This window comes from Maylandia zebra, linkage group LG5 (genome assembly GCF_041146795.1).
Source record: "Maylandia zebra isolate NMK-2024a linkage group LG5, Mzebra_GT3a, whole genome shotgun sequence".
Classification (NCBI taxonomy): Eukaryota; Metazoa; Chordata; class Actinopteri; order Cichliformes; family Cichlidae; genus Maylandia; species Maylandia zebra.
The window spans coordinates 14,745,528-14,770,206 of record NC_135171.1 but is presented as its reverse complement, the minus strand read 5'-3'; the positions used below and the strand labels follow the sequence as shown (position 1 = coordinate 14,770,206).

The 24,679-nt window shown below is 40.9% G+C and overlaps 2 protein-coding genes across 2 annotated transcripts in view; both read right to left on the bottom strand.

Moving 5' to 3' along the window:
- Window positions 1-17,245, bottom strand: part of prickle2b (prickle homolog 2b) — an 88,467-nt gene extending 71,222 nt beyond the window's left edge. The window contains exons 1-2 of the mRNA XM_004545287.3: window positions 17,020-17,245; window positions 16,492-16,574 (exon numbers count right to left, since the gene is read on the bottom strand). Of these exons, the coding sequence (XP_004545344.1) occupies window positions 16,492-16,574; window positions 17,020-17,061 (125 nt within the window). The 5' untranslated portion in view covers window positions 17,062-17,245. The remainder of the gene's footprint in view (window positions 1-16,491; window positions 16,575-17,019) is intronic.
- A 5,144-nt stretch (window positions 17,246-22,389) lies between these two features.
- Window positions 22,390-24,679, bottom strand: part of adamts9 (ADAM metallopeptidase with thrombospondin type 1 motif, 9) — a 44,331-nt gene continuing 42,041 nt past the window's right edge. The window contains exon 40 of the mRNA XM_004545289.4: window positions 22,390-24,541. The gene's annotated coding sequence lies outside the window, so the exon portion shown is untranslated. The remainder of the gene's footprint in view (window positions 24,542-24,679) is intronic.

The window sequence follows — 24,679 nt, the reverse complement described above, 5'->3', positions numbered from 1 at the left end:
AGGACGACTGATCCGTGTTAAGGACAGAATGAATGGGGCCATGTATCGTGAGATTTTGAGCCAAAACCTCCTTCCATCAGTGAGAACTTTGAAGATGAAACGAGGCTGGGTCTTCCAACATGACAATGATCCAAAACACACCACCCGGGCAACAAAGGAGTGGCTCCGTAAGAAGCATTTGAAAGTCCTGGAGTGGCCTAGCCAGTCTCCAGACCTCAACCCCATAGAAAATCTGTGGCGGGAGTTGAAAGTCCGTGTTGCTCGGCGACAGCCCCAAAACATCACTGCTCTCGAGAAGATCTGCATGGAGGAATGGGCCAAAATACCAGCTACTGTGTGTGCAAACCTGGTAAAGACCTATAGTAAACGTTTGACCTCTGTTATTGCCAACAAAGGTTATGTTACAAAGTATTGAGTTGTATTTTTGTTATTGACCAAATACTTATTTTCCACCCTGATTTACGAATAAATTCTTTACAAATCCTACCATGTGGATTCATGGATTTTTTTTCCCCATTCTGTCTCTCACAGTTGAAGTGTACCTCTGGTGCAAATTACTGACCTCTGTCATCATTTTAGGTGGGGGAACTTGCACAATCAGTGGCTGACTAAATACTTTTTTGCCCCACTGTAAATATAGTAGAGTTAAGATGATTCCCCATGTCACACGAGGCCAGGGGCCGTAACACTGTTAAACTGTTACTATTCAATTCAGTTTTATTTATATAGTGTCAAATCACAACAGTAGTTGCCTTAAGGTACTTTATATGGTAAGGTAAAGACCCTACAATAACACAGAAAAAAACCTAAACAATCAGACGATCTCCGTTGAGCAAGCACTTGATGACAGTGGGGAGGAAAAACTACTTTTTAACATTAAGAAACCTCTGGCAGAACCAGGCTCAGAGATGGGCACCCAACTGCCGTCCCCAAATTTTTGTGGACTAACGGCAAAATACGGCAAAATACTTCTTTTTTTTTTTTATTTCAAATACTTCCTTTTAGTTTTGCAGATGCCTGATGTGCCTCTCCTTCCAAAAACTTAGAAAAAACCCAGATGTGGACAAAAACTTCCCACAGTAAGAACACAGTAAGAACACAGTCTCACACAGCGAAAGTGATAAATGAAGAAAGACGAGTTCCATTTAATCAGCACCACAAAGCGTTCTGGGAAATGAATTGAATTTGACATTTGTTGTTATAAATCTATCCATTTCTGGTATTATGCAACTATGAAGGGTGCTGACTAAAAGCTGAGCACTGTTAAAACAACCCAATGTGGCACAGATGTGGCTGCTAAAGAAAAAACACCATTTCACTGATTATGAAACTAACACTTCCAAGAAACGGCATAGTCAGAAGCCCCTGACAGCACAAGTGATGCTCGACACGACGTGTGCAGGCAATGATGTCTTTCTTGTTGTGCAACACTGACTGTAAACTCTTAAGGCCAAGTACGCTCATGCTCCAGAGGAACCGCCAAATCCACCAAGTGCTCTGTCGATGCTTCGCATCTGTCAGGCAGCTATCATTAAAGTGGCTTCCACTTTCACTGAGGCTTGTGAAACTCAGTATCAGCCAAAATTATGGCTGCAGTTTGATTTAAAGCTGGGAATCACCAGACAGTATTATTTCAACCCTGCTTCTTTTTAGTGACATGCATTTTGTGACACGCTGAGTTTTGCTGTAACATATATTGCGATTTATCCCCTTGTTGTTCTCATGGACCAAGAGTCATTCAGACTGATGGCAGGATGTTGCCAATTGGTCTGCATTTTATTTATTTATCTGCAAATGTTCCACAGTCTCTCTGAGAGTGATTGCAGTCCGTCCAAGTCAACCTACCTGCAAGCAGTTGCAGCCTATCTTCTATCAGGCGAATGTGCAATGGCTTTCCAATCAAAGTGGTCACGAGTATTGCAACTTGGTCCTATGCTGTATCAATTTTTTCTCCCCACCGCTAGTTTGAATTGAAGTGACGGCCATTTTCACAAAAACTGCCCATCTGCTCTTACTTTAAAGGGAAACCTCCATTTCCAGTTTGTGTCACACCTTTTCCAGTTGTACTGCTGCTTAGTTAGTAGTTAGTATTTGCAGACAACCGTGAAAAACTACAGGCAGCCGTGGCAATCAGCTAGCAACCAAAGCAGTCAAGGGAAGGTTTATGGCCCAGAAACCACTGGGAACCACTGACAACTAGTTGGGAAATACACATTTCTCTTTAGCAATCACTGATCCTATCGCATCCAATACAACAGACAACTCTCAATGTGCACATGACATCATGTGAGAAACCTCAATAAATAAAGTGTTTCAGACACACTAAAAAAATAAAAATAAACTCGTCTTCACCTGTTATGACCTGCTGGAGCTCACAGGTGTCAGCTAACTAAAATCTGATTGTTGCACCAGGCAGGCAGTGAGGTAAGAGCGAACAAAATGTGTATGGCTCTGTGCGTGTGTGTCCAGTGTAGGTCTGTTATGTTTGCCTCATCCACACACCCTTCTGTTGTCCTACATCATTAATCAGGCTCAACAGGGGGGGATTGTCTCTTTGCTAATAACATGCACCACTAGCTCCTAAGATAACTCAAATGAGTCTTCTTACACACACCCTCCCAAAACAGTTACAGCAGGAAAAGCTCCGTCACTCAGTTGCACACACAAAAAGAAGTTGAATTTGAAGATAATTAACCAATTAGTTGATTTTTGACTTACTCTGTTTACACATAAACAAATGAGTTGGACTGATCTTCTTAAACATGCAAATTCTGTCAAAAAAGCAAATATCCACATTTATCTATATCTTTTTACTTTTTTAAGAAAAAACGAGCCAATAACCTATGATAGTCATATTTAGTCGTTATTCTGATTGAATAATGAGATTGCTTATTACTGCGCCCGCAGTATGTGATGCATCTCTATTGATCTAATGTAATGCGTCCAATAATTAGTACAAATAACTGTCACGCACTCAGATATTAAACAGAAATGTAAGCAACTTGCGAGCAAACACAGTGGAATGCTAATGTGCCAAAAGTTCACAAACAAGACACAAAGAACTGCACACTCACATCAACCAGTCTTCTTGTGCTTGAGATTCATTATTCAGGGACTTCTCGAGCACAGCTTGTCTGAGTTAGAGCATCTGGAACTCAAACAGGCCAGACGTGGAGCTGAAACTGAGCGAACAGTCCTCTCCAGCCTGTCTAAAGTACCTTTAACTCCATCTTCATGCAACCACAAATAGCAAGACGTACCTGCTTACCTAAAGGAAGAGAGAGGCACAAATAGAAAGGCAATCTGACACTCTGGCACCCTAACAGGGTACCCAGTCTGTTGCAGGGCTAACACATATACACAGACAACCAGTCGCACTCATATTCACTCCCAAATTCACACCTATAGGCAATTTAGAGTTTCCAATTAACCTAACCCCACTAACTGCATGTCTTTGAACTGTGGAAGGAAGCCAGAATACCCGGGGAGAACCCACGCAAACACAGGAAGAACATAGAAAGACCCTGGCCTGATGGTGGAATTGAACTCAGGATCTTGCTGTGAGGCAAGAGTGCTAACCACTCTGCCACTGCGCTGCCCTCACTTTATACTTTTTACTTTATATAGGGCTTCCTGACCAATGTCTATGCACATTAAGCATTTTACCCGACATCCACAGCTAACCTGACATGCTTGTCTTTGCTCTGTTGGAGGAAGACAGGGCATCCGGAGGAGACCCATGTAGACACAGGTGGAACATACAACATAACAGTAATTAATAGATATAACCCCCCCTACACACACACAGGCAGACACACACGCCTAATTAAATGGCCTTTGGCTTTATTCTCACGCGACACACCGACTTTGTGGTTTTTTTTGGGGTGGTTTTTGTAAAGACACCAATTTGGTCCTCTGTTGCTTTCCATTCCAGCTTGAACTGTAGTCAGTATGGAACATGAGATTTCAGCTGAACACCATCTGGCATAAACGGAGACACGCTTCCTGGCTCAGGTGTCAAGCTATTAAATATTACAAGCTTAAAGTCTGTATAGTCCATTCTTCGTATGGCTGGGAGCACGAGCAGGCACGTGTGGCGGTGCTAACGAGAAAAAAAAAAACAAAAAACAAAACACAGGTGCACGGAGTTCTGCGTGGGCTACACAATCTAAGACATCCCTCGAGTTAAAGTGTCTGGCATTTAGCACCTGCTCTCTCACACACACAGTACCACCCCACTTAGATGTGTCTTTCTAAACATACACACACCTGCGCACACTGTCTGCATTCGACCTGTTATGGGAATCAAATATCAATTAAGGGAATACAGGGGAAGAAAGAAGCTTCCTATTACCCCCTCCGATAAACACCAAACATTCACACACACACACACACACATTAAAAACGAAACATTTTAAACAATTTTTAAAATGACCAAAAACAGGTGAAAAGGGGTGACAAACCAGACCTGGAAACAACTGTGGCGTCATTACACAAACTTGTCACAGATGCAGATCAAACACAGGCTCATAAAAGGCTGGAAATGGTCTTAGAATACATTAAAAGATAAACAAACAAATAAAGTCAAGAGTCTCATAAGCCAACCAGATGGAAGATAAAATGTGGCATTTAAAAAAATATATATATATATACACACACAGGCTAAAGCAGTGTGAGCTTTGTGTTCCCACATGACAGGAGACAGGACTTTCCATACACTGCGGGTTATCCAATCTGTCTCCCTCCTGTTTCACCACCAGCGCTCCAGGCAAACAATTTACATTTTACTCTCAATGTGCTTGCACGCCGTTCATTATATCGCCATTAGCTTCTGCTCAGCGAGGACATTAAAGCCGCTGTAATGAGGAAGAAGAAGTTTGGCTTAAACAGATAAATAAATAAACACATAGATAAATAAAGAGGAGACGGGGAATGGTCTCGTCAGAATCAAACGAGAAACAAATTACACCCCAAGACCACTTATAAATATTGGAGTCTTTGATCCCCACACCAAATGAGCGATTCAGTCTGTGGGGGAAATTATGAGTGTGTGTGTGTGTGTGATGTGATGTGTGCCACAGGCAACATAATGTTAGAGGGGGGTTGAATTCAGGCGAAGTTAAGCTCATTGTTTAAGAATGCAGAGATATACAGCGCACATCACAGCCTTTCTGACAAAGCAAGGCCAGTCAGCTAAACTGGCTGACGGGCTAAACTGCTGACTCTCTGTAAACGTGTAACCTGATGATGCCATGCTGGAGAGAGATGTAAGAAGCGTTGATGCTGCTCACAGTGTATGTTAGCTTTCGCCTCCAGGTTCCCATTGAGTCAAGAAAATACAGTAGACTACCAGCACTAATATATTGCAGTAATACTTGGTAACTTTTGATGCTATAAATTCCTGACCAACTTTCAGTTGAATAAAATGTGCAACTAACTCATGTGCAGACAACCTGGACCCCTGCAGATGAGTCTGGATAGAAGTTCAAAAGAAAGTCTTTAGCTAAATGGATTACAGCCCAAACTGCTTTCTTTTCCTTCCTGATATCCATTATTGTCATTAAGCACAGCTCATGTATTACTCCACAATGATTACCTCCAGTGCCAGCTTTAATCATAGCAATGGCATAGCTAAAATTATACACTTTGTGGTACAAAGTTACTAACAACTGAACCCAGACACACACACACACACACACACACACACACACACACACACACACACACACACACACACACACACACACACACACACACACACTCACTCACTCTCTCTCGGAACTTTGCCTTTGTAGCCATTATTCCAAGAATCACTTGACAGTTTGTAATATTCGAAATGTGTGACAATACTTTCAAATTTAAATAGACAACCAGAATGCTGAGCTTTTGGCATTAAAGGTCTGATCTAGACCCTGTAAATGCTGCAATAGTAAGACATGTTTAATGAAGGCAACTAGCTAGTGCATGGTTGAAACTGAGATATGGCCAGCTGTTATCAGTTTCAAGCTAATGACACGTTCTTAAAATCTTTAACAATGCATAATGGAGAAAATGAGTAATGCCCAACTTTACAGAGGGTTAATTTACCTCATGAGACTCTGCACAGCTAGAAAAGTGTCTCAATGGACTTTGGAAAGAAAAAAGAAAACATGTCTACAGTACATTACTGAAACAAGCAAGCTACTTTTACTACAGTGCCATCTGTGGCATGGATGCTGTACTGAGCCAATCTTCTAAGACCCGCTAGCCTTTGGACAGACCATAACGGAAGTTCAACAGTAAAAATGAATCGGTAGTTGTGCATTTTATAACAAAGAGACATGTTTTCTATGCTTTAATTTATCTGAACACTTGCTCAAATAAATTTGGACCCACAGTCCCTCCATACCTGCAGGCCAAGGATCTTTGATGGAAATAAGACTACTTGTGGTCTGAGCCTTGTGGATGCTATCAGGCACCATCGTGCCTGTCTGTCTGCACGCTGGTTGGTCTGAGATGTGCCCTGTGGTGTGGGAAAACCCCAGCTTGGTGGATTAGATGAGAGAAAAGGGGATTTGCTGGTTAAAAGCTGACCTTTGACATGCATACAACGGCCTTTTGATTCAGCACATCAGCTCATTCTGTTTTCCGCCTCTGGACTTTGCAGTCACTCTGTCACATTCACTGTCAAGCCTTAACAGGATAACATGGGTTTATTATGTGACAGAAGGCAGTTGGGACTGTGCAGACTGTCTAAGTGTTACAGCACAATACTTTGCATACGCTGGACAGACACTAAAACCGCAACACTATTCATGGAGAGAGTCAAAGGTGAGTCTGCGGGCACTTCTGATCACATTTGCAGGTGCATATTTGGCTTTTATTTTTATAAAACCTATTTGGCCATGCATGTTTCCAGTGTTGGATATCCTAATCACAGTCAAAGCTAATTTGAACTCTTTCAACATCACATTCAAAAATTGTTGGAGTCTGTGTGCTGGTCACAACTACAAGAGTATCAGGTTGAGAAATAAATCGCAGAGGGACTTTACAAGGGAAGGCTACATTGCTGGTGAGTTACTTGGCTCTCTGGTTTCACAAGATTTTCAAATAATACAAATACCTCCACAACTCAAGCACTCTTGGGGCCACACCACTCCACAAAAGTCTGTTTTTTATTCTTTTGATGCATCTCTTCCACGTTTCATGGTGAGGGAGTTAACCAAATGTCACTGGCAAAAGTTTTTGACACTGATAACCTTAAATAACTTAGTTAAGGTAACCATTTAAAATGAGGGGCCAGTTTCATAGTGACTTTTCATCTTTGCAAACACGTTGTAGCTAAATTTGACATTTGATTAAAATAAAGAACAGAAAACTCTTCATGCTCTTCTTTGGGAGGTTTTTGAAACAGTATTCAGATCATGCAGCTTAACATTTCATTCAACTGTGACCAAGATCATACATAAAAAGAAACTTTTTTTTTTTAAACCCACTCAAAAAGTCTGACGTCAAATGAGCAACACTAGCCTCTTCATTTCCAGGTTTTTTTTTCCCCTTCTCCCATGTCTGCTTACCGCCCATATTCACTGGTCCTCCTATTGTCTTACTGATAATACACAACTTATCTGGCTTGTTGTCAAGGCAGCAGCAAACTTAGAGCACATTCATCATTGCCTTGGCAACTGGTCAACCTGCACAAATAAACTCGGTCAGATGAGTGATAAAGATTGCTGGAGAAGAGAAAAAGAATGAGTCTAACCTTCAAATATGCAGAGCTCTTGGCGGTTAAGCTAGAGAAACAGAACCATTTTGCAAAATAAGGGTGATGATGGCCTCAATCAAATCACAAAGATAACTTTGTCAGGTGTCTCCATTACCAGTTCTCATTTCTATCCATCTTAATCCAAGTGATTCAATGTCTTTGTCTTTCGTTAGCGCCCATGCTGTTTTTTTGCAACACACAGCCTTATAGGAGAACGTAAAGCTACTTCACATCCACATGTCTGAACTGGCTAAAACATGTACCATGCAAGTGAAATGCACTTAAATTCAACCTGAGTAATTTGTCACATATCATCAGCCTATCCATTTACCTTTTCCAGATCATGTCTCTCCACTCTGTACCTAAACAGTAACACAAAGCATTTAAGAAAAAAGCACTTTGGTATACAGAAAAGTTCCTTGTTGATTGCAAAGTATAAAGAAAAGAGTCAGATGTGAGGGCGTCTGTCCGACAGCTTAAACTGAGCTGAACTTGGGTCATGCAAAAGGACAATGATCCTAATCACATCAGCATATGTTAAAGAGAAAGGCTGAAAAAGAAAATAATTAAAGTTTTGCAGTTGCCCAGTCAAACTCCAGATCTCAACCTGACTGAAATGCTGTGGTGACGCCTTAAGAGAGCTGTGCATAAACAAATTCCTGCAAAACTCAATGAACAAGATTGTAAAGAAGAGTGGGCCAAAGTTTCTCCACAACAATATGAGATTGATAAAGTCATACAGAATAAGATCACTTTGTGTTATCGCTGCTAAAGGTGCTTCTACGAGCTACTGAATTATAGGGTGTATGTAGTTTTTTCGCATACACCCTATAACTAACAACTAATTTTGGGCAACTGCAAAAACAAACAAGCCAAAAAAATTACAGCCACTCAAATACTGACTGTCTCTCTTATAACAGCAGCAGGGACACACAGTGACCCGGCAGCAGTGTGCTTGAACAAATCTAACATGGAAATTCCTCATCTTAAAGCATCTGCTGCAAACACAACAAAGCACCTTTGGAGTCCACGCCTTGACACCTCAGAGCTATTCTTGTACTATCTGATGGACCAGGTAGTACTAGAGTATCCTAGATGATCCAGATCCAAATATTTCAACTGAGGTTCTTATTAAAAAAAAAAAAAAAAGAGCACATACAAATAAATAAAACTAATAAGAATAATCAATAAATAACCATCAGATTCTTAAATATAGTTATTGACACCAGTTTTTGACTAAAACACCATAGGAATGAATACGGACCTGCCAGCTATAGCAGAATGTTTCCAAACACTTTGTCAATACCAAAATGCCCCCAAAATTTACAACCACAGCCACAAAAATAAAATGTTATCCATTTGCTAGTGTGTGTGAGTTCTAATGTTTCGGTGAGGCAGTGCTACTTCTGGCCTTTATCAGAGGTAGCTGGCCATGCCTCAGAGCTGTCTTCGACTTTTTTCTGCCCCCTCTCCATTCTGACTGCACTCAGATCAGTTGATAGATACCTGTACAGTTTGGCAATGAGAGCCAGCCTACTCTCTCATCCATGAAATATAGGCTTCACTTAAGAGCCTCTCTGCTATTAATACTCTCTCTCACACACACACACACACACACACACACACACACACACACACACACGGGCTTAAGAAAATGCCAGATACACAACAGACAAAGTCCATGAACCAGCAGAACAGTAGCAGAGCATTACAGCTCATCCAGCATGCCTATTAGATTCAGCATTGACTCACGCAAACCTGCAAGCAGAACGAAGACGACACCTCGCCCACTCTTCAGATGACGACAAATTACACACAGAGACAGACGTGGGAAGGGAAAAGAAACAAAGATGAAGAGTGAAAGGGGCTTTGGAGGAATAGAAGACAAAGGGTCAAAGCTGTGGCGATGTGTGCAATTCATCCAAAACGTTAGAATTTCCTTTTTCAGCTAACAAACTTGGTCAAAGTGACGCATCGACATGGTCCAAACTCAGTCCTTTTTGATAGAGAGGTTATCCGGTTCCTTTCTTGACTAATAGATGACACTCAATTCTCTTAGGTCCACATGCCACTTAAGCCAACCAATATTGAGGGGGCTGGCTGAATCAATAAACCAATCAAATAATTTAACAATGCAGAGTCATCAAGCTTCTGTTTTGCAATTAAGACAAACAAGGCTTTGTGTTCCACTGGGATTTGGGGGTCTGTAAAAAACAGGACAAGTAATTAAAGTAATGGGAACGTCAAAAGGAAACTGTCACCCTTTCCTAACATATGAGTTTTCCCCAATAAAATAATGATCCACACCACGCCAGTGTCTTCTAGTGCTGCAGGTGTGAAGCTTTGCTATTATGGAAAAATCTCTCATCTCTGATATTCCAGTTAACACATTAGTCAATGAGGATTTCAACTTGGATGAATCCATGTTGCGCTTGTACAATGCTGTCCTCTGTTGGCTGCAAAAAAACCCCAAAAAACCCAAAACCAAAGAACATTTTATCCCCTCCAAATCACCACAGCTGAGGAAGTATTCCAAAGACAAGAAATGCCTGTAGGATTGTGTGTTCAAATTGTGGTGTTAGCACAGCTCCTTAAGGCTTTTCCCTTCCACACCCAGCCTGAATGAGAACAGGTGGCTAGACGGTGAGAACTGAGGAGGGGGGGGAATAAAACAAGAGGAGAGAATCAAAGAAGGCTTTGAAGTGGAGCACTGTGTAAACCTCTGCAGCGGTCTGGCAGTCTTTAAACTGCAGAGATGAGGAGATGCATGAATGGAAGGATGCCAGGACTGAGAGAGGAGGCCACAAGATGAAGGGTTAATGAGCTGAGGTGACGCAGTGATAAGTGGCACTATGAGACAGAATGACTACAGGTGTATGAGCAGGAAACAAGCAATGGAAACTATTGACTGGGGTAAGTATAAGCTAATTACCCTTGCATTTTATTTTAGAGGCAGAACAAGGTGACATTATACTACTGTCAATCTTTCATTTTCCACCATTCTCACCTTCCCTGTCAGTCTAACCACCCACCTATTCCTGAACTGAGAAATCAGTTTACTGATGAACTGATGGTCAAAGAATTTGTTTTTCGGCTTCAATGACTTATCAGTCCTTTAAAAGACAAATCAAGAAACTATTTGCAGTCTCTAGGAGCTTTTTATTTATTTCAGTTCTTAGTCATGTTTGCTGTATGGGTACAAGGCTGCAGGGAGGGTTAAGGCAGTCTGAATAGAGATATGCATAAAGTCAGTCCTGATGACTTTAGTGTCTCCCCCTTTTTCAGTTTAAGTTACACTAAATGAACATATATCAAAGGTTGCCACAGGATCAAATGCAAGTTTGTCATGGATTCCCCTTCCACTTATTCTGTAGGTATCCACACTAACTTGGATTAGTACAAAATATTGTACAGTCATAGCTGACAGACAATTACACTTGTTGACCTGCTGGCTTTATTCTCAATGACAGTTCAAAGGCAGCTCAACACACAAAGCCTTTAAGGTATGGATCACCACCAGGGCGAACGCCAGGATGAATGAACATGACTAGAATGTAAATCAAGGGGAGTTGCCAATGTGTGTTAATGTTGGAAAAGTTAAAGCAAGAGAGAGCTGAAGGCTTATCAGGATGTTGGGCCAAAAGGCAATTATCATAATGAGTTAATGTCATACCTCAGGAATAGACGGGGAACTGTTAAGAATTTGGAAACCTTTTGAAAAGAATTAACAAGCTGACGGCATGAATTAAAAGACAATGGAGCCAATCAACCAGTAAACAAAGTGGTTAATACAGTTCAGTGTCTATTAGACATGTTTGCCCCCTGCTGGTCAGTTTATTTTCACCACATAAACAAGAAAACAATTTTAAAAAGTGCTTTTTAGATCATACTGATATGTGGTATATGAATATACTGGTCTTTACAGTTTTGCTTTTTAAGAATGTTGAAATTTAAAACCATTTTAAAATTGTTAATAAATTGTGTTATATGACATTTGTTACACCCCCCCCACACACACACACACACACACACACACACACACACACACACACACACACACACACACACACACACACACACACACACACACACACACACACACACACAGAGTGATTATATAATATGTTATATTAAACTATTTGAAACTTGGCATGTGAATACTGTAAACTGCAGGCACACCGTTTTTTAATCATTGAATCTACTTTTACTTGTACGTAGTCTGTCAGTAAACGACTACAGCTCTAATGATAGAGAATTACAAAAGCCAATTATGCAAGCACAGAGTTTAGAAACCCAACTCAGGGGGTCCTGTTACACTTCCAGAACCCACCTGGTGGATGATATGACACCGCCTGCTGACCTACACCCATCCTTCTCTTAGGGATCAAATTGATCTGTTGGTGAATGCACCACAAGCTGCATCTAAACCAGATGTGAGGCTCCGTCCTCACAGATTCTACAAATGAGTCCCAAACCAAAAGAAAAAAAAAAAGAAGAAATCCAGTATAATGCCAGTCCATCACAGTGGATGAGATCAGTCGATACTATTGTGTCGGGAAAAAGAAGTTATAAACGTGTTCGTGTATTTTCTGCAACAATGTGCACAATCAGTATTAGAAAGCAGGGAATATGTTAGAATCGTGTGCTTGTTTCAAACAAACAGTCCTTTACCCATGCTTATCATTAAAATTCCCAAATGCAGAAGGGAAGGCATAGTACGGGAATTTTGCTCAAGCCTATAATCTCAGCCTGGCTGTTCAATTTTGATTCAAGGATATCATTGGAATTCAACAGGCAACCACCAGCCCTGCAGGAAATCAGCCGGCGACATGTGTAGGCCATCCTCATTTCCGTGACCAACATACGTAATCCCCATCTAGACCAGCCTGTTACAGTCAATTATGGGGTGATTTGGATAAAGAGGAATATGAGGAGAAATGGCAGGGGGAAAGGAGCGAGGGACAAAGCCAGCAGTTAATGAAAGCAGAGAAATAGGAAGGGTTGACTTTAGCCCGACACAGTCCGAAAACCTAAAGGTCAAACTATGATTGATATCACGGAGTCAAAGCTCCCTAGGCTTGCATTATCTGTAAACATCAGGCATAGAGCCAAAGTTCCTGCAGGTTTGTGAAAATAAAACCCCTTCAAAATAAACCGCCAAAGGGCAGAAACAAAACATGCCATTCACACATTAAAAAGCCAAGTTTATTAGTAAAGTATTTTGCTTCCTGACCCATATGAATGCTATTAGGAGACGCTGCTGACGCATTCTGCATCCAAACAAGCCCTGAAAAGGAGAAAACACAGCAGGTCAGGGAATGTTTTCATCCCTGGAAACTATCAAGCAAAGATGCTTACCATCTACATGCCAATACACTGACACAGCTTTGGTGATAAATCTAAAGTTTCCATTATCTGGCACCGGCCACCGCTGGCTTCCTTCTCCCTTCCCCCTCACCTAAAACTGAGTCTTCTTCAGTGCTGCAACAGCCAGAACCCATTCAAATGGCCGGGCACCCTGACAGTTTTATTTGCCAGATCGTCTTGTTAACACAGTGAATTGAGGGGCCCAGCCTGTGTTATGCAGATCACACCAGGTTACCGAGGGGACAGACGTCAGCAAGCCATTCAGGGCCGGGTTAAAACTCAACCGTGATCCCTCTTATTCTCCTGCAAACATCATCTCTCCTCCTTCCTCTGTCCTTTTCTGCTTCTCTCTTTATCTGCTCAGAACTGCTTTTAGCCAGCTGAAGTTTCAGCCAAAGCGTCGCTGCACACAAGGGCAGGCTTTGTCCAGCGCCAGTCAGCTCTGGCAAAACCTGAACTAAACCTACTGCCTTAAATTAAGTTTTATGTTGTGCTGCTGGAGGAAATGAAAAACTGCTAATGGCAAGATCTCATTGGATTTGCAGTCTGATTCATGCCTGGACTGACTCAAGGCTTCAAAAACAGGTTAAAAACAGGTTAAGCGACAGTAACTTTTCAGGTGTGAAAACACACTGGCGTCATGCAGAAGAGTCATGTGATCCGGCGGGTCAGACAGCACGTTCACACTCAGGGTTAATGTTAATAAGGCTGGTAATGAGTCTCATTAGTACAAAGAAAATCAATCAAGCCAAAGGCAAGTATTAAATATTTAGCAGGAACATGTTGAGCGAAGAGAATCCGCTCCTATCACTAACCTACCCAGAGCAGCCAACTTGACTTACTCTGTTACACATGGACACTAACACACAAGCAGCCAGCAAACCGAAAATCTTTCATGTGTCCATTTTGTATCCACATCAGGACAGCAACTTCAAAGATCCCAAAAGACGTTTAGATGTCCTGGACCTTCCACTGAACCTTTAACATTAAGCAGACCGGAACCATTTGGTTTACTTTGGTCTGTCTATGTTTTTATTTTTGTGCACAGGTCTCTCCAGAAAAAGAGCTCTCAATCTCAGCAAGATAAATGAAGTATCAATAATAATTATTATGATCGCATTTGAGTAAAACAACAGCTATAGCACATTCTCAAAGGGATTGCCTCCTCACTTTAGCACAAATAGCTCATTTCTATAAAAATGTGGAAATGGAAGAGATTTAACCAGACCCCTTACTCCATTCAAAATTTTAACAGGACATTCAGCCATGATCCTTCCTATTCTACTCCTCTTAATATTCTTATAAAAAACATATCCCAATATTTCAGACTGTATTTGGGAAAGATAATAATCAGAGGGGGCATTTACCCTCAGATTTAGAATGGTATTTTTTGCTACTTTATCAAATGGCAAATAACACAATATAAGAACAAGGGATAGACAATATAATACACAATGATAGACAATATAAGGGCAGGGATAGCTCAGTAGGTAGAGTGGTTGCCCCATGATCAGAAGGTCAGGGGTTCGACTCCACTGAATGGATACCCTGAGGTACCCCTGAGCAAGGTATCGTCCCTACACACTGCTCCCCGGGCGCTGCATTGGTGGCTGCCCACTGCTTCACTGGGTGAATGGGTTAAATGCAGAGGAGTAATTTCCCTACGGACTAACACATACACAATACATTTAGAGGATTAAATGGCAAAGAAAATGTCAATGCTGAAATTCTCTTTTCAATACATACATTTATCAGCGTTTTAAATTTATATTAAGAAATATGGCAGCAACACAAAGAGAGCAACTACCTGAAATCCCAATAACTCCCAAGACTAATCTTAAATTATCCCAGATAAGAAATCAAGCTCGTCCTCAAATTTAAATTCAGCTTAAAGAAAAGACTAAGAGTACAACAGTGTTTTAAGTTGAGTCCATCAGCAAAGCATGAACCTTCAGCATACATGGATATATGAACCAAAATGTCACGGCAGATCATCCAGTAGGGTGGATATTACCACATAATCTATTACAAATGTGTGTTGTTTTTGTCAAACAGCTACTGTGACCAGAGCATACAGTAAGTGTACACACATGCACGCACACATTTCCCCCCTTCTCATTCCTATCTCTGACCCAAGGGTCACTTTAAGTCCACTGCATTGCAAAACATTACAACTACGCCTTAAAAAAAGGATAATAATTTTTTTTAAGCATGAAAACCCATTAAGTTTGGCCTGGTATGAAAGTAGGACATTCCTTAAGAAGTTACCCTGTCTTTTTCTCTGTTTAGCCTCAGACACAAAGACTTGCTGGAGCAATAAAACAGCCTTTTGCCTCAGCACACAGTCGTGTTCCTGCAGGCAGTCTGTGTCCACTGACTTTTTTATTCCAGCTTGGTGGGGGTAGAGGGTGGGGAGTGGGTTGACTTTTTATTGTGGGACTGCACAGACGAGCAATTAAAGGCTGCATTCCTGAGGCTGCCGTTGCCTCTGTATAGTTACCGGCAAAGGAGACTGGATGGTCTTTATGGCTCAGAAACTCCCAGCCTATTGTGGATTCCTATCAAACAGACAAAACACTTCATAAATCCACGCTCTCTGAATGAAATGTCTCCGACCCAGCTGACTTTTGTTTTACCAAAACACTGCAGTGAGTTATAACGTCTTTTTGATGCGTTCTACATCTGTGAGAAAAATGGTACTAAAATAGTTCTAACATGCTGCAGAACAAGGTCATACTTTATAGGCTGCACAGGTGTAAAAACACAAACCTCTCAGTGTTACTGAACTTATAGTTTGGAACTTCTCTTCTCCATGTAAGCCTTACTAGGGGGCGGGGTCAGGCAGCCTATTCTTTTCCAATGCTCACAGCATCTCCACAGTTGCACAAGCACAGTCACCGGCATTCACACTCTAACCCAATCCTCCCGTACTCCACAGCAGGATTACGTCTTCCAACAATATGCAGTTTGTTTCGCAGCATAAGCACATTTATACCCTCACAGTTGTGACAGCGTGACTGCAGAAGCAGCAGGCTTGAATCCTTCCTGCTGCATGAATGGTCTCTACTGTAAAACTATTATCCTGGAGCACACAGGGGCACAACAATTGTTTCCTCACAGTATGATGCATGGCTGACTCTATTCAACAGCCCAAGAGTTTGGAACAGTTCTTGAAGAAGAAATCACAGTGTTAAGAACGGCTGCTTTGCCAAACTGGGTGCAGGAGCACAGCAAATGACTCTCGCTTTAACCCTTTTCGATGAATGAATGAATGAATTCAGTGACTTGTAAAGATGTAAAAAACAAAAGAAACATTGGACCTTCCCCCATCACTGGTGTGATATGGATCGCTCACCCATCTGGGTGAACAAGTGCTGTACCTCCATTTGTGCAGGGCAAAGCCAGGACACTGCTCTCCACAGGTGACACAGGGCTGTCCTCTCTGAGTCTCATCTGCAGGGTTCTACAGAAAGAAACACAGGTCACAATAGCAGGTCCCCTAAACTCCTCACTGCATGGGGCTTTAAATGACTGTCGTTAATTAGCTGGTAATTTAGACTATTTAACGCATTGAACGCATTGCATTTTTACAGTGTAACACTATTTTAAATGACGTCCCTAATATGACTTAAAAACACATGGGGGGGTATTTGTAATGGAAATATGTGTGTGCGCTTCAGAATTCGCTCAGAAAGCAACTGTGCGCAACAGAAAACATCATCATGCTGACTGTGCTGTTGTGTCACATCTTGAGTTACATATCTCGACAGCTCAGATTATACTGGATCTCCTTAGCAACAGGGCAGAGCAGATACAGAGAAGAAAACCACACAACAAACACGAGCATACCGCGTGCAGTGGGAGCTGAAGCAGCGCTATGGAAACCTAACTTTATCCTGCCAACTTACCGATCTGCTGGGATCTCTTCTCTTGGAGCTGCGACTGAACATGACCGCTTGAACCCAGAAGAGCAGATGTACAGTCGTGCGCTATAGAGACAAACTGAGCACAGAGAAAACTCGGGATTAAAAATAACAATAATAATTTTAAAAAAATACCCCTCAAGATTTGTCTAAAAGTGCGCAGAGCGCTGGCGGCTGTCCTGCCCTATTAACCTCCTTCATTAATGAATGAAGCCTCGCTGTTCCGGGTAACAGCTCCACCCTGTTTATCCACAGCCAATGGAAATCTGGCAGTGTGGGGGGTTTTTTCTTCTTCTATTGGACAAAAAAAGAAATAAAGAAAGCAGGTTATTACAAAATTTTGTTAAAAGTGGTGATTAATTAATCAATTTGTTGTGTTTTACTTAAAAGCTAACAGCAAACTTGGGCTGAAAGTTGAGCAAGTTTTAAAAGTCACATATTTTTAAAAGAGAGAGAGAGATGTCCACTTATTACAGTGGATGGGTACAAATAACAGAATTATCACTGAGGAAATACATGTTCCTGTTTCTTGTTTTTCCTCTATTAGAATGAATTAATGATAGCACTTTGGTCCAAAATGGAAAAAGAAAAAAGCGAGTAAATAATGCAGTCTTTCTTTTACTTTACCACAAACCTGCACTGAGCTCTCCTCTGTGCCTTCCTCTCTTTGGTCTGACAGCGTTGACTCTCCAACAATCGCCCTCCATTTATCACCAGAGAAAAGGCTTTTTAACATCAGCGTAAGACTGATCTGACTCACAGGCAGCTTTTATGCTGCTCTGACAGCCAACTTAAAGTTCAGGGATGCAACAGTAATGTGTGATGGTTGCCGTGCACCGTTTTGGTCGTTTATATTAGACGTAATGGGGTTCCTTTTTCTTTCTTTTTTTTCTTTTTAAATGAAGTGGTAAGATTGCACAAATGTCACTGCTGACTAATACAGCTCCACGGTCAGTTTAGAGACTTGCAGTCGTACTGCTGCGGTGCACAGCTTAAGAAAAGGAGGCTGAATTTCGACATCTGTTTAGACTGTTTGAAAAAGCGTCTCTTGTCAGATTGGGTTTTGGCTGATAAGAACGAAGACAGACAACCCTGCAGGTGTTGTTTCCTTTAAAGAGGATGAAACAAGGAGCAGACAGACAAACTGGGAGATGTCTGCTTGTCTAAGGACAGAATCACAACCTTGAGATAATCAGATGTAGCAATGGATGAAGGCAAAAAGCATCAATAGTCAAACGATGGCAGTGTGAAAGAATAACAGAGAAACAGGAAAATGAATCCACATTTGCTCACAAAACAGACAATTACCTTTCAAGATTCAGGTTAGCTCACCTTTGCTCGGGGTCATCATTTGAATGACCTTTTAGCTACACGAAATTCTTCAGTGTTTTGTTGCCTGAGCACATGGGGAAGAAAATGTGTGATTCTTTGATTGTGATTCTTCATTGTTGCATACAGTAGAGTGCAAAGGCCTTTAGCCATCTTTCATTTCTTTATATTGCATCAGGAAAATGGGAAATGAGTGCAATGATTTATTGAAACATCTGCAAATATGCATTGAGTTTGTAGAATTCTGATTCTCTTGTAATTTCCTGAAGTATTCTTCAGGAATAGTTCTCCAGATGTCTTGAAGGATATTCAAAGCTCTTCTTTGCATGTTGGCTGCCTTTTGTTATATTCTCCATCAAGATGATCTCAAACTGCTTCAGTAATGTTTAGATCTGAGCTCTGGGGAGGCCACTCACCGACTGTTCCATTGTGCTTTCCTATCCAGGTATGTTTTTTCTGCATTGGCGGTGTTTGGGAACAATGGCATGCTGAACGCTGGCCATGCATGCAGACACTTTGCAGATGGCATTGCATGGTGGATCAAATATTGAAGCTACTTTTCTGTATTCATAAGTCCATCATTTTTGACAAGATTCCCAAACCATGAAAAAGCCTCCACCATGTTTTATAGATAGCTGTCGACACTCACTGTCCATCTCTCCTGACCTACTCCATATATATTGATGATGATTCAAACCAAAAATTTCAGATTTGGATTTATCACTCCATAAATCCTGTTACCAATGATTTTCTGTCCAGTTTTGTCTCCCTGCTTCCGTTCATTAAGCCATTTTTCCACTCAGACCATTTGTGAGTGGCTGCTAACAACAAAGTACTTAAAGATGCAATTTAAAAAATGCACACTTTGCCAAATTGTCTGTTATGACACAACATTGGTTCATACCTTGAGTTAGGTGCCTTTTTGTGCTTGAATGATTCCTAGGTCAGTGTTAAGTTGTTCAATGAAACAATGAAACTGAAAATGAGTGAAAAAGAAGGAGAACTATTAGTCATGACCACTATAAAATTAAACAAAGCCTGGCTGCTAAGAAGGAAAAAGAAATGAGGAGTACCTCAAGATTTTTGAGCATTTTCTGAAACATATTTACTGCATGCAACAAATACAATTTGTGAACATGCAGGAGCCTGCTCAGATAAATAACTTGGTGACAGAAGAGAAAAAGAGAAAGCATCTGTGGCAGTATAGTAATAGGAATACAAAGGAAGGGGAACAGGCAAGAAACTGCAAGGAACATATTCCAACTACAGTAACAATGCAGAACAGTAGATGTAAAATGGATTAGATTACAAAACAATGTAATCTGTAGAAGAACACCTAGGCAGTTTTGTTTTCTTCATTTTAATCATAATTTTTTTTTACTGTAGTATATTATTGCACAAGCTGGGATAGACTCCAGCGCCCCCCGCAACCCTGAAAAGGATAGGCGGGAGCAAATGGATGGATGGATATTATTGTACATAGTAGATCTATTCTATTTTTCTATTGAAAATGCTTTTTCAAGTGCTTTGATAATGTTTCAAAAAATGTGGCAAGGCAGTTGAGGAAAAAGTGTAACACATAACGCCAGTGTATCTGGGTATCCAAATTATTTGTGTGTGCATGCCGGGCCTCAGGCTTACTGCTAAGCCTCAGTTCAAAGTCAGCCCAGATTACCTTTAGGAATGATGATGATAATGATGGTGAGGGAAGCTGACCCTGGGGACTCATGACTTTAAAATTCCCCTCATTAACTCTCAGGTTAAGAGTATAAACAAGCTTGGCAGAATCAAAAACAGCTTTCATGCTATTTCCAGGAGCAATGCAAGAACTAGGTGGCAGTCAAGAAAAGCTCCTTTTTTGGTTGCATGCTAAACAGGGTAAAGTGAGTTTTTTTTATACAGTGAACTGCTGCTGCCACACGCTCAGATCTTCTAATTAGGTCAATTTTTGCTTGTATTTTTTCACCATGTAGCCTGTGAACCTTTGACCTACAGAAGTCTGACAGAGCTGATTTTGAGTCATTGTTCGCAAGCTTTTGGAAATGCCGTTCAAAGGTTCTGAGAAAGTCTAATACAGCAGCTTAGATCACACATATAATCCTTGTGGGAAGGTCTGTGAGACAAGGGTGCAAAAAACAGTCATATAAAGGTATGGAGGCTACACAGACTGATCGCAGTATGAGTATGTAAATGTGTAAATGTTCGTTTATTCATTTCCCCAACAGTGGAAAAATCTGATATATACTGTGTCAGTTTGCGGACTTATTGTTGGAACACTTGTATCAAATATTGCCCGTTCTCTGTCTCCACCTATCCCTAACTATCTTGGTAACGCACTTGCAGACTAATCAAAAGGCATTTTAGAGGAAAGAGAAACCTCTAGCACCTCTGTGGTTTTCTTCAGTCAGCGATAAAAGTGCTCATTCTTCAAGGGAAACATACCTGATGAGTGCTGTGGATCACTGAACCTGGAGATAAGAAGAAAAATAACAAGAACTTGTATTCAGCCTGAGATAACACGCTGCTGGAGTCTGAGTAGATGTTAATAAGAAATGATATCAAATAAAGGCTGTAAAGATTAAAAGTGTATTAGTGTGTCATTGTAAAATCCAGTCATTTAATCAGATATGACATCTTGGATGAAAACCTGGAAACAGTGGCAGATCCAGTCTTCCAGCTAAACATATCTTGTTTTTTTTTTTTTTTAAATCTTTATGTTAAATGCATTTTTACCATACCTGAGAAATTCATCCTGGCTTCTAGGAGCGATGAAACTCGGAGCAGGATTTCATTTGTCTAAATCTGCCGAGGAGAGAAGGCTTCTCCGTAAGTGTTTTCTTTCCTTTTCTGGAATATCTGATGCAACGGAGACCTGCTGACATGCTGCAGTCATGATAGCAACGCTGTTAGACTTTTTTAAAAAGGGGAAACACAGAGTTCTCCAACTGACCCCAGGGCTGTTTGCACATCTACACCTGAATCACGTAGTTACGTTTAGACAAGCCTTGTGGAGCTGCTGAGAGCTCCTCTCTCCACCAAACTGACTTCTCTCTCTTTCCTTTTCACACTTTTCCCCATCTCCTGCTAAACAGCTGCTCTGAAGCAGCATTTCACTCAGCCTGCTGACAGACATTTGAAGAGTCAGCCTCAGAGTGACTGGCCAGCTCCTGTTGCTATGGCTCACCTGGGAATACCAACACAAACAGTAAGAAAAACTAGAACACGGAGGCTGGTGCAAGGTGGTCAGTGCTGCATACTCATGCCTCCACACAGTTGGCACTTCATTCCTTGCTCCATTTAATATTAATATCAGGTTACGTACGTACTGTCTGCTGAATACAATCAAGCAAATATTTTATGTGCAGCTTTCCACATGGAACTGAGCTTTGTGGACCTGGTTTAGACAGTGTTAAACATAAGGCCCGGGGGACAGAACGAGACTGGCAAAGACTAGAATCCAGTCCACTGGAGGGCTCTGGAGACTCTGAACTTTAACTGTATTCATTAGTTTTACAGTTTTTCCTAGAAATAAAGAACCAGACTCTTTCTGTTTATATTGCCCGATGTGCATCTGCTCAAGAGGCCAAGTTCCTCTGTGCTCCCTTTGAAATGAAGAATATTTGCTTATAAAATTTAGATTTTGTTTCATTTTGTTATGGACAGAAAATGTCTGACAATGACTGGATGTGAGTCTAAACTGGCACTGCAGTTTAGGGATCTGCCAACTATAAACATTCATCTTTTCCTTCTGCTGAAAATTTGGTGAATTAGATTTATTTTGGAGGACCAGTGCTGACACTTGGTAAATGACCCGATAATTCACAATTATGAAGATAGACAGAGGTTGGATTAGCTTCCACGCTTGCCCGGTTAAAAGTCCGACTGCTACAACGATGGCATAAAATGTGTTACCATATAAATCAGAAGTGCTACAGAGCGAGAATTTTATGGTGCAAACATTAACCAGACTATCATCTTCCCATGATTTTTTTATTTTATTTTTTATGGCGGGTATTAAAATCGGACGACACGTGAAGGACAAACTGGAGTGAAAATGATATATAAGTGCAAAAAGCAGACAGACAAGTGCACCCCAGGCATTTTATTACCCACCAATCTTTGCTTCATCTGCTCTCATACATAAATCATCCTTTTCACGCGGCACCACCAAACTGTGCTTATACAATTTATGCAAATATGACACACATAAATAAACGCACTCATAAAACAACAAACGCTTGGCGAGATGCTTCATTTTATGGCAATACTGTGCTGTGATTCATAGTCGTTTATGATCGAGGCTTATGTACATTCACAAGAAAAGAAAATAATAAATATTTGCATATAAAACAAAGAATATATATGAAGACAATAATACACTTTTATATGTCTGATAAAAATGCAGCAGGTATGCAACAAATAATAATAAGATAAATACAGTTAAATACAAGAATCCCTTCTTTTATGACACCTGAGAACTGCATTCTGACATTCGCAGTGAGAAGAGCACCTGTCAGCTGTGGTCTTCAGTAAGACACAACACGTCTTCTTCCCTGTGTCTTTTGTACTTGTTTGGCGGCAGATTAAAACTGCACTGAATTCCCTTTTGGCTGAATGTGCACATTTTTATATAAGGCACTGAAACAGCACCATATGGAGCAGCTTACATGCACAAATAAGGCTTCTTAATCAGATGTAGCTGCATGATGTACCACACAGAACAAACAGAATACAAGGACAGCTCACAATACTGCACATCAGTGGCTTCATACATACAAAACCCAGACTTTTTACACAAAATAAGAAGTACCCTGATATCTTCACACAGAACAACAAGTCAGGTTGATCTAAACAGGAGCAGATGAGTATGCACAGTTTCGATAGACTCTTCAAAACAAAGATGGAATAAAAGAATGTGAGGTACAGGAGGTAATGGTTTGCAAGCAGCATCTGGACAGAAATCGGGGCCTGCAGGGCCTGTGAGCTCAGCAGTCTGAAGGGTGTCTCCAGGGATGGACCATCACATTATATAGATCTCCGGAATAACTGCTAGGATTTTATAGGCCTGAGGTGAAGTCTCCCCCCCCCTTCTCTCTCTTATGAAATTCTTTCAAGTTGCTCCAGATAAGATAACCTGCTTGTTTTGTAAGATCTAAAAGCTAATGGCTCTCCCCAGCCACTGCACACTACTTGAGAGATATGCAGGAACACAGAGAATCTGATGTTTGGTCCATTTAACTCAACCATTTTTATAACCTATACCTTTACTAAACTTTCAGCATCTCCAGGATAGCGGTAAAAATACATGGCACTAACACCTGACCTGTATTGCACCTGACCCTGGTACTCATCATCTGATGAGGCTGTAACTCAGTTCGAAAGATGCACTCTCCTCTTCCCTGCATACGTGCTTGATGACCTAAACCTACAATTAATAGATGAAGTAGTTGTTGATGATTTTGACAAAAATCAAACAACATCTCACTGAGGCGGCGAAATTTGGACTTTGACAGGATGTAGAAAAAAGTTGAAGTAGCTGTACATAGAGTCTGATGTACTTACTGCAAGAGATCATCTCATCACACAAAAGGAGGAACATGAACACCTCCGTTCAGTGGCCAACATAATGGCCATCTACACATGCGTCTACAAACTCTGAAGCTATAAAAAAAAAGGCCGATAGCTTGGAGACACCTCGCTGCATGAGAACCACAGGTCTGGTGAGCATCACAATAACATTACTGGATTAAATACAACTTTAATAATAGTTATTTAAAAAAAACTACCCACCAACAACAGCAACTACAACAAAAATGGCTGTAACAGAATTACTGTGGCGTAATGACAGTATTAAAAAGTTAAACAGGCAAATGCCAAAATACAAAGCGCATTACTTTGGTAAAAATCTCACAAAAAGGCAACTGTGTGGTGTTATTGCCTGATGCACGGTGTGGTGCTTTGGAAAACAAAACACTTAAATTACATTACAGTATAAAAAATAAATGGCACAGTACAATAAATAATAAATTTTATCCATCTCTTTACAGTATTTACATCATTTTAAATTACGCTAAAAACACACAGGAGGAAAAAGAGGTTGTTTGGAACGGTTTGAACTCAAAGTTGGCTGTAGCACCAAGGAGGGACATGTTCACACAATGAGCACCTGAACACAACACTGCAGATCAAAGAAAGAGAGATAGAAGACATGAGCCACGAAAGCCAATTACCCTGCAGAGTAGCAGTACATCAAAAAATGCATTCGGTGAGCGCAAAAGCAGATTATAGTTCTGTTTTTTGACAGAAAATTTTTCAT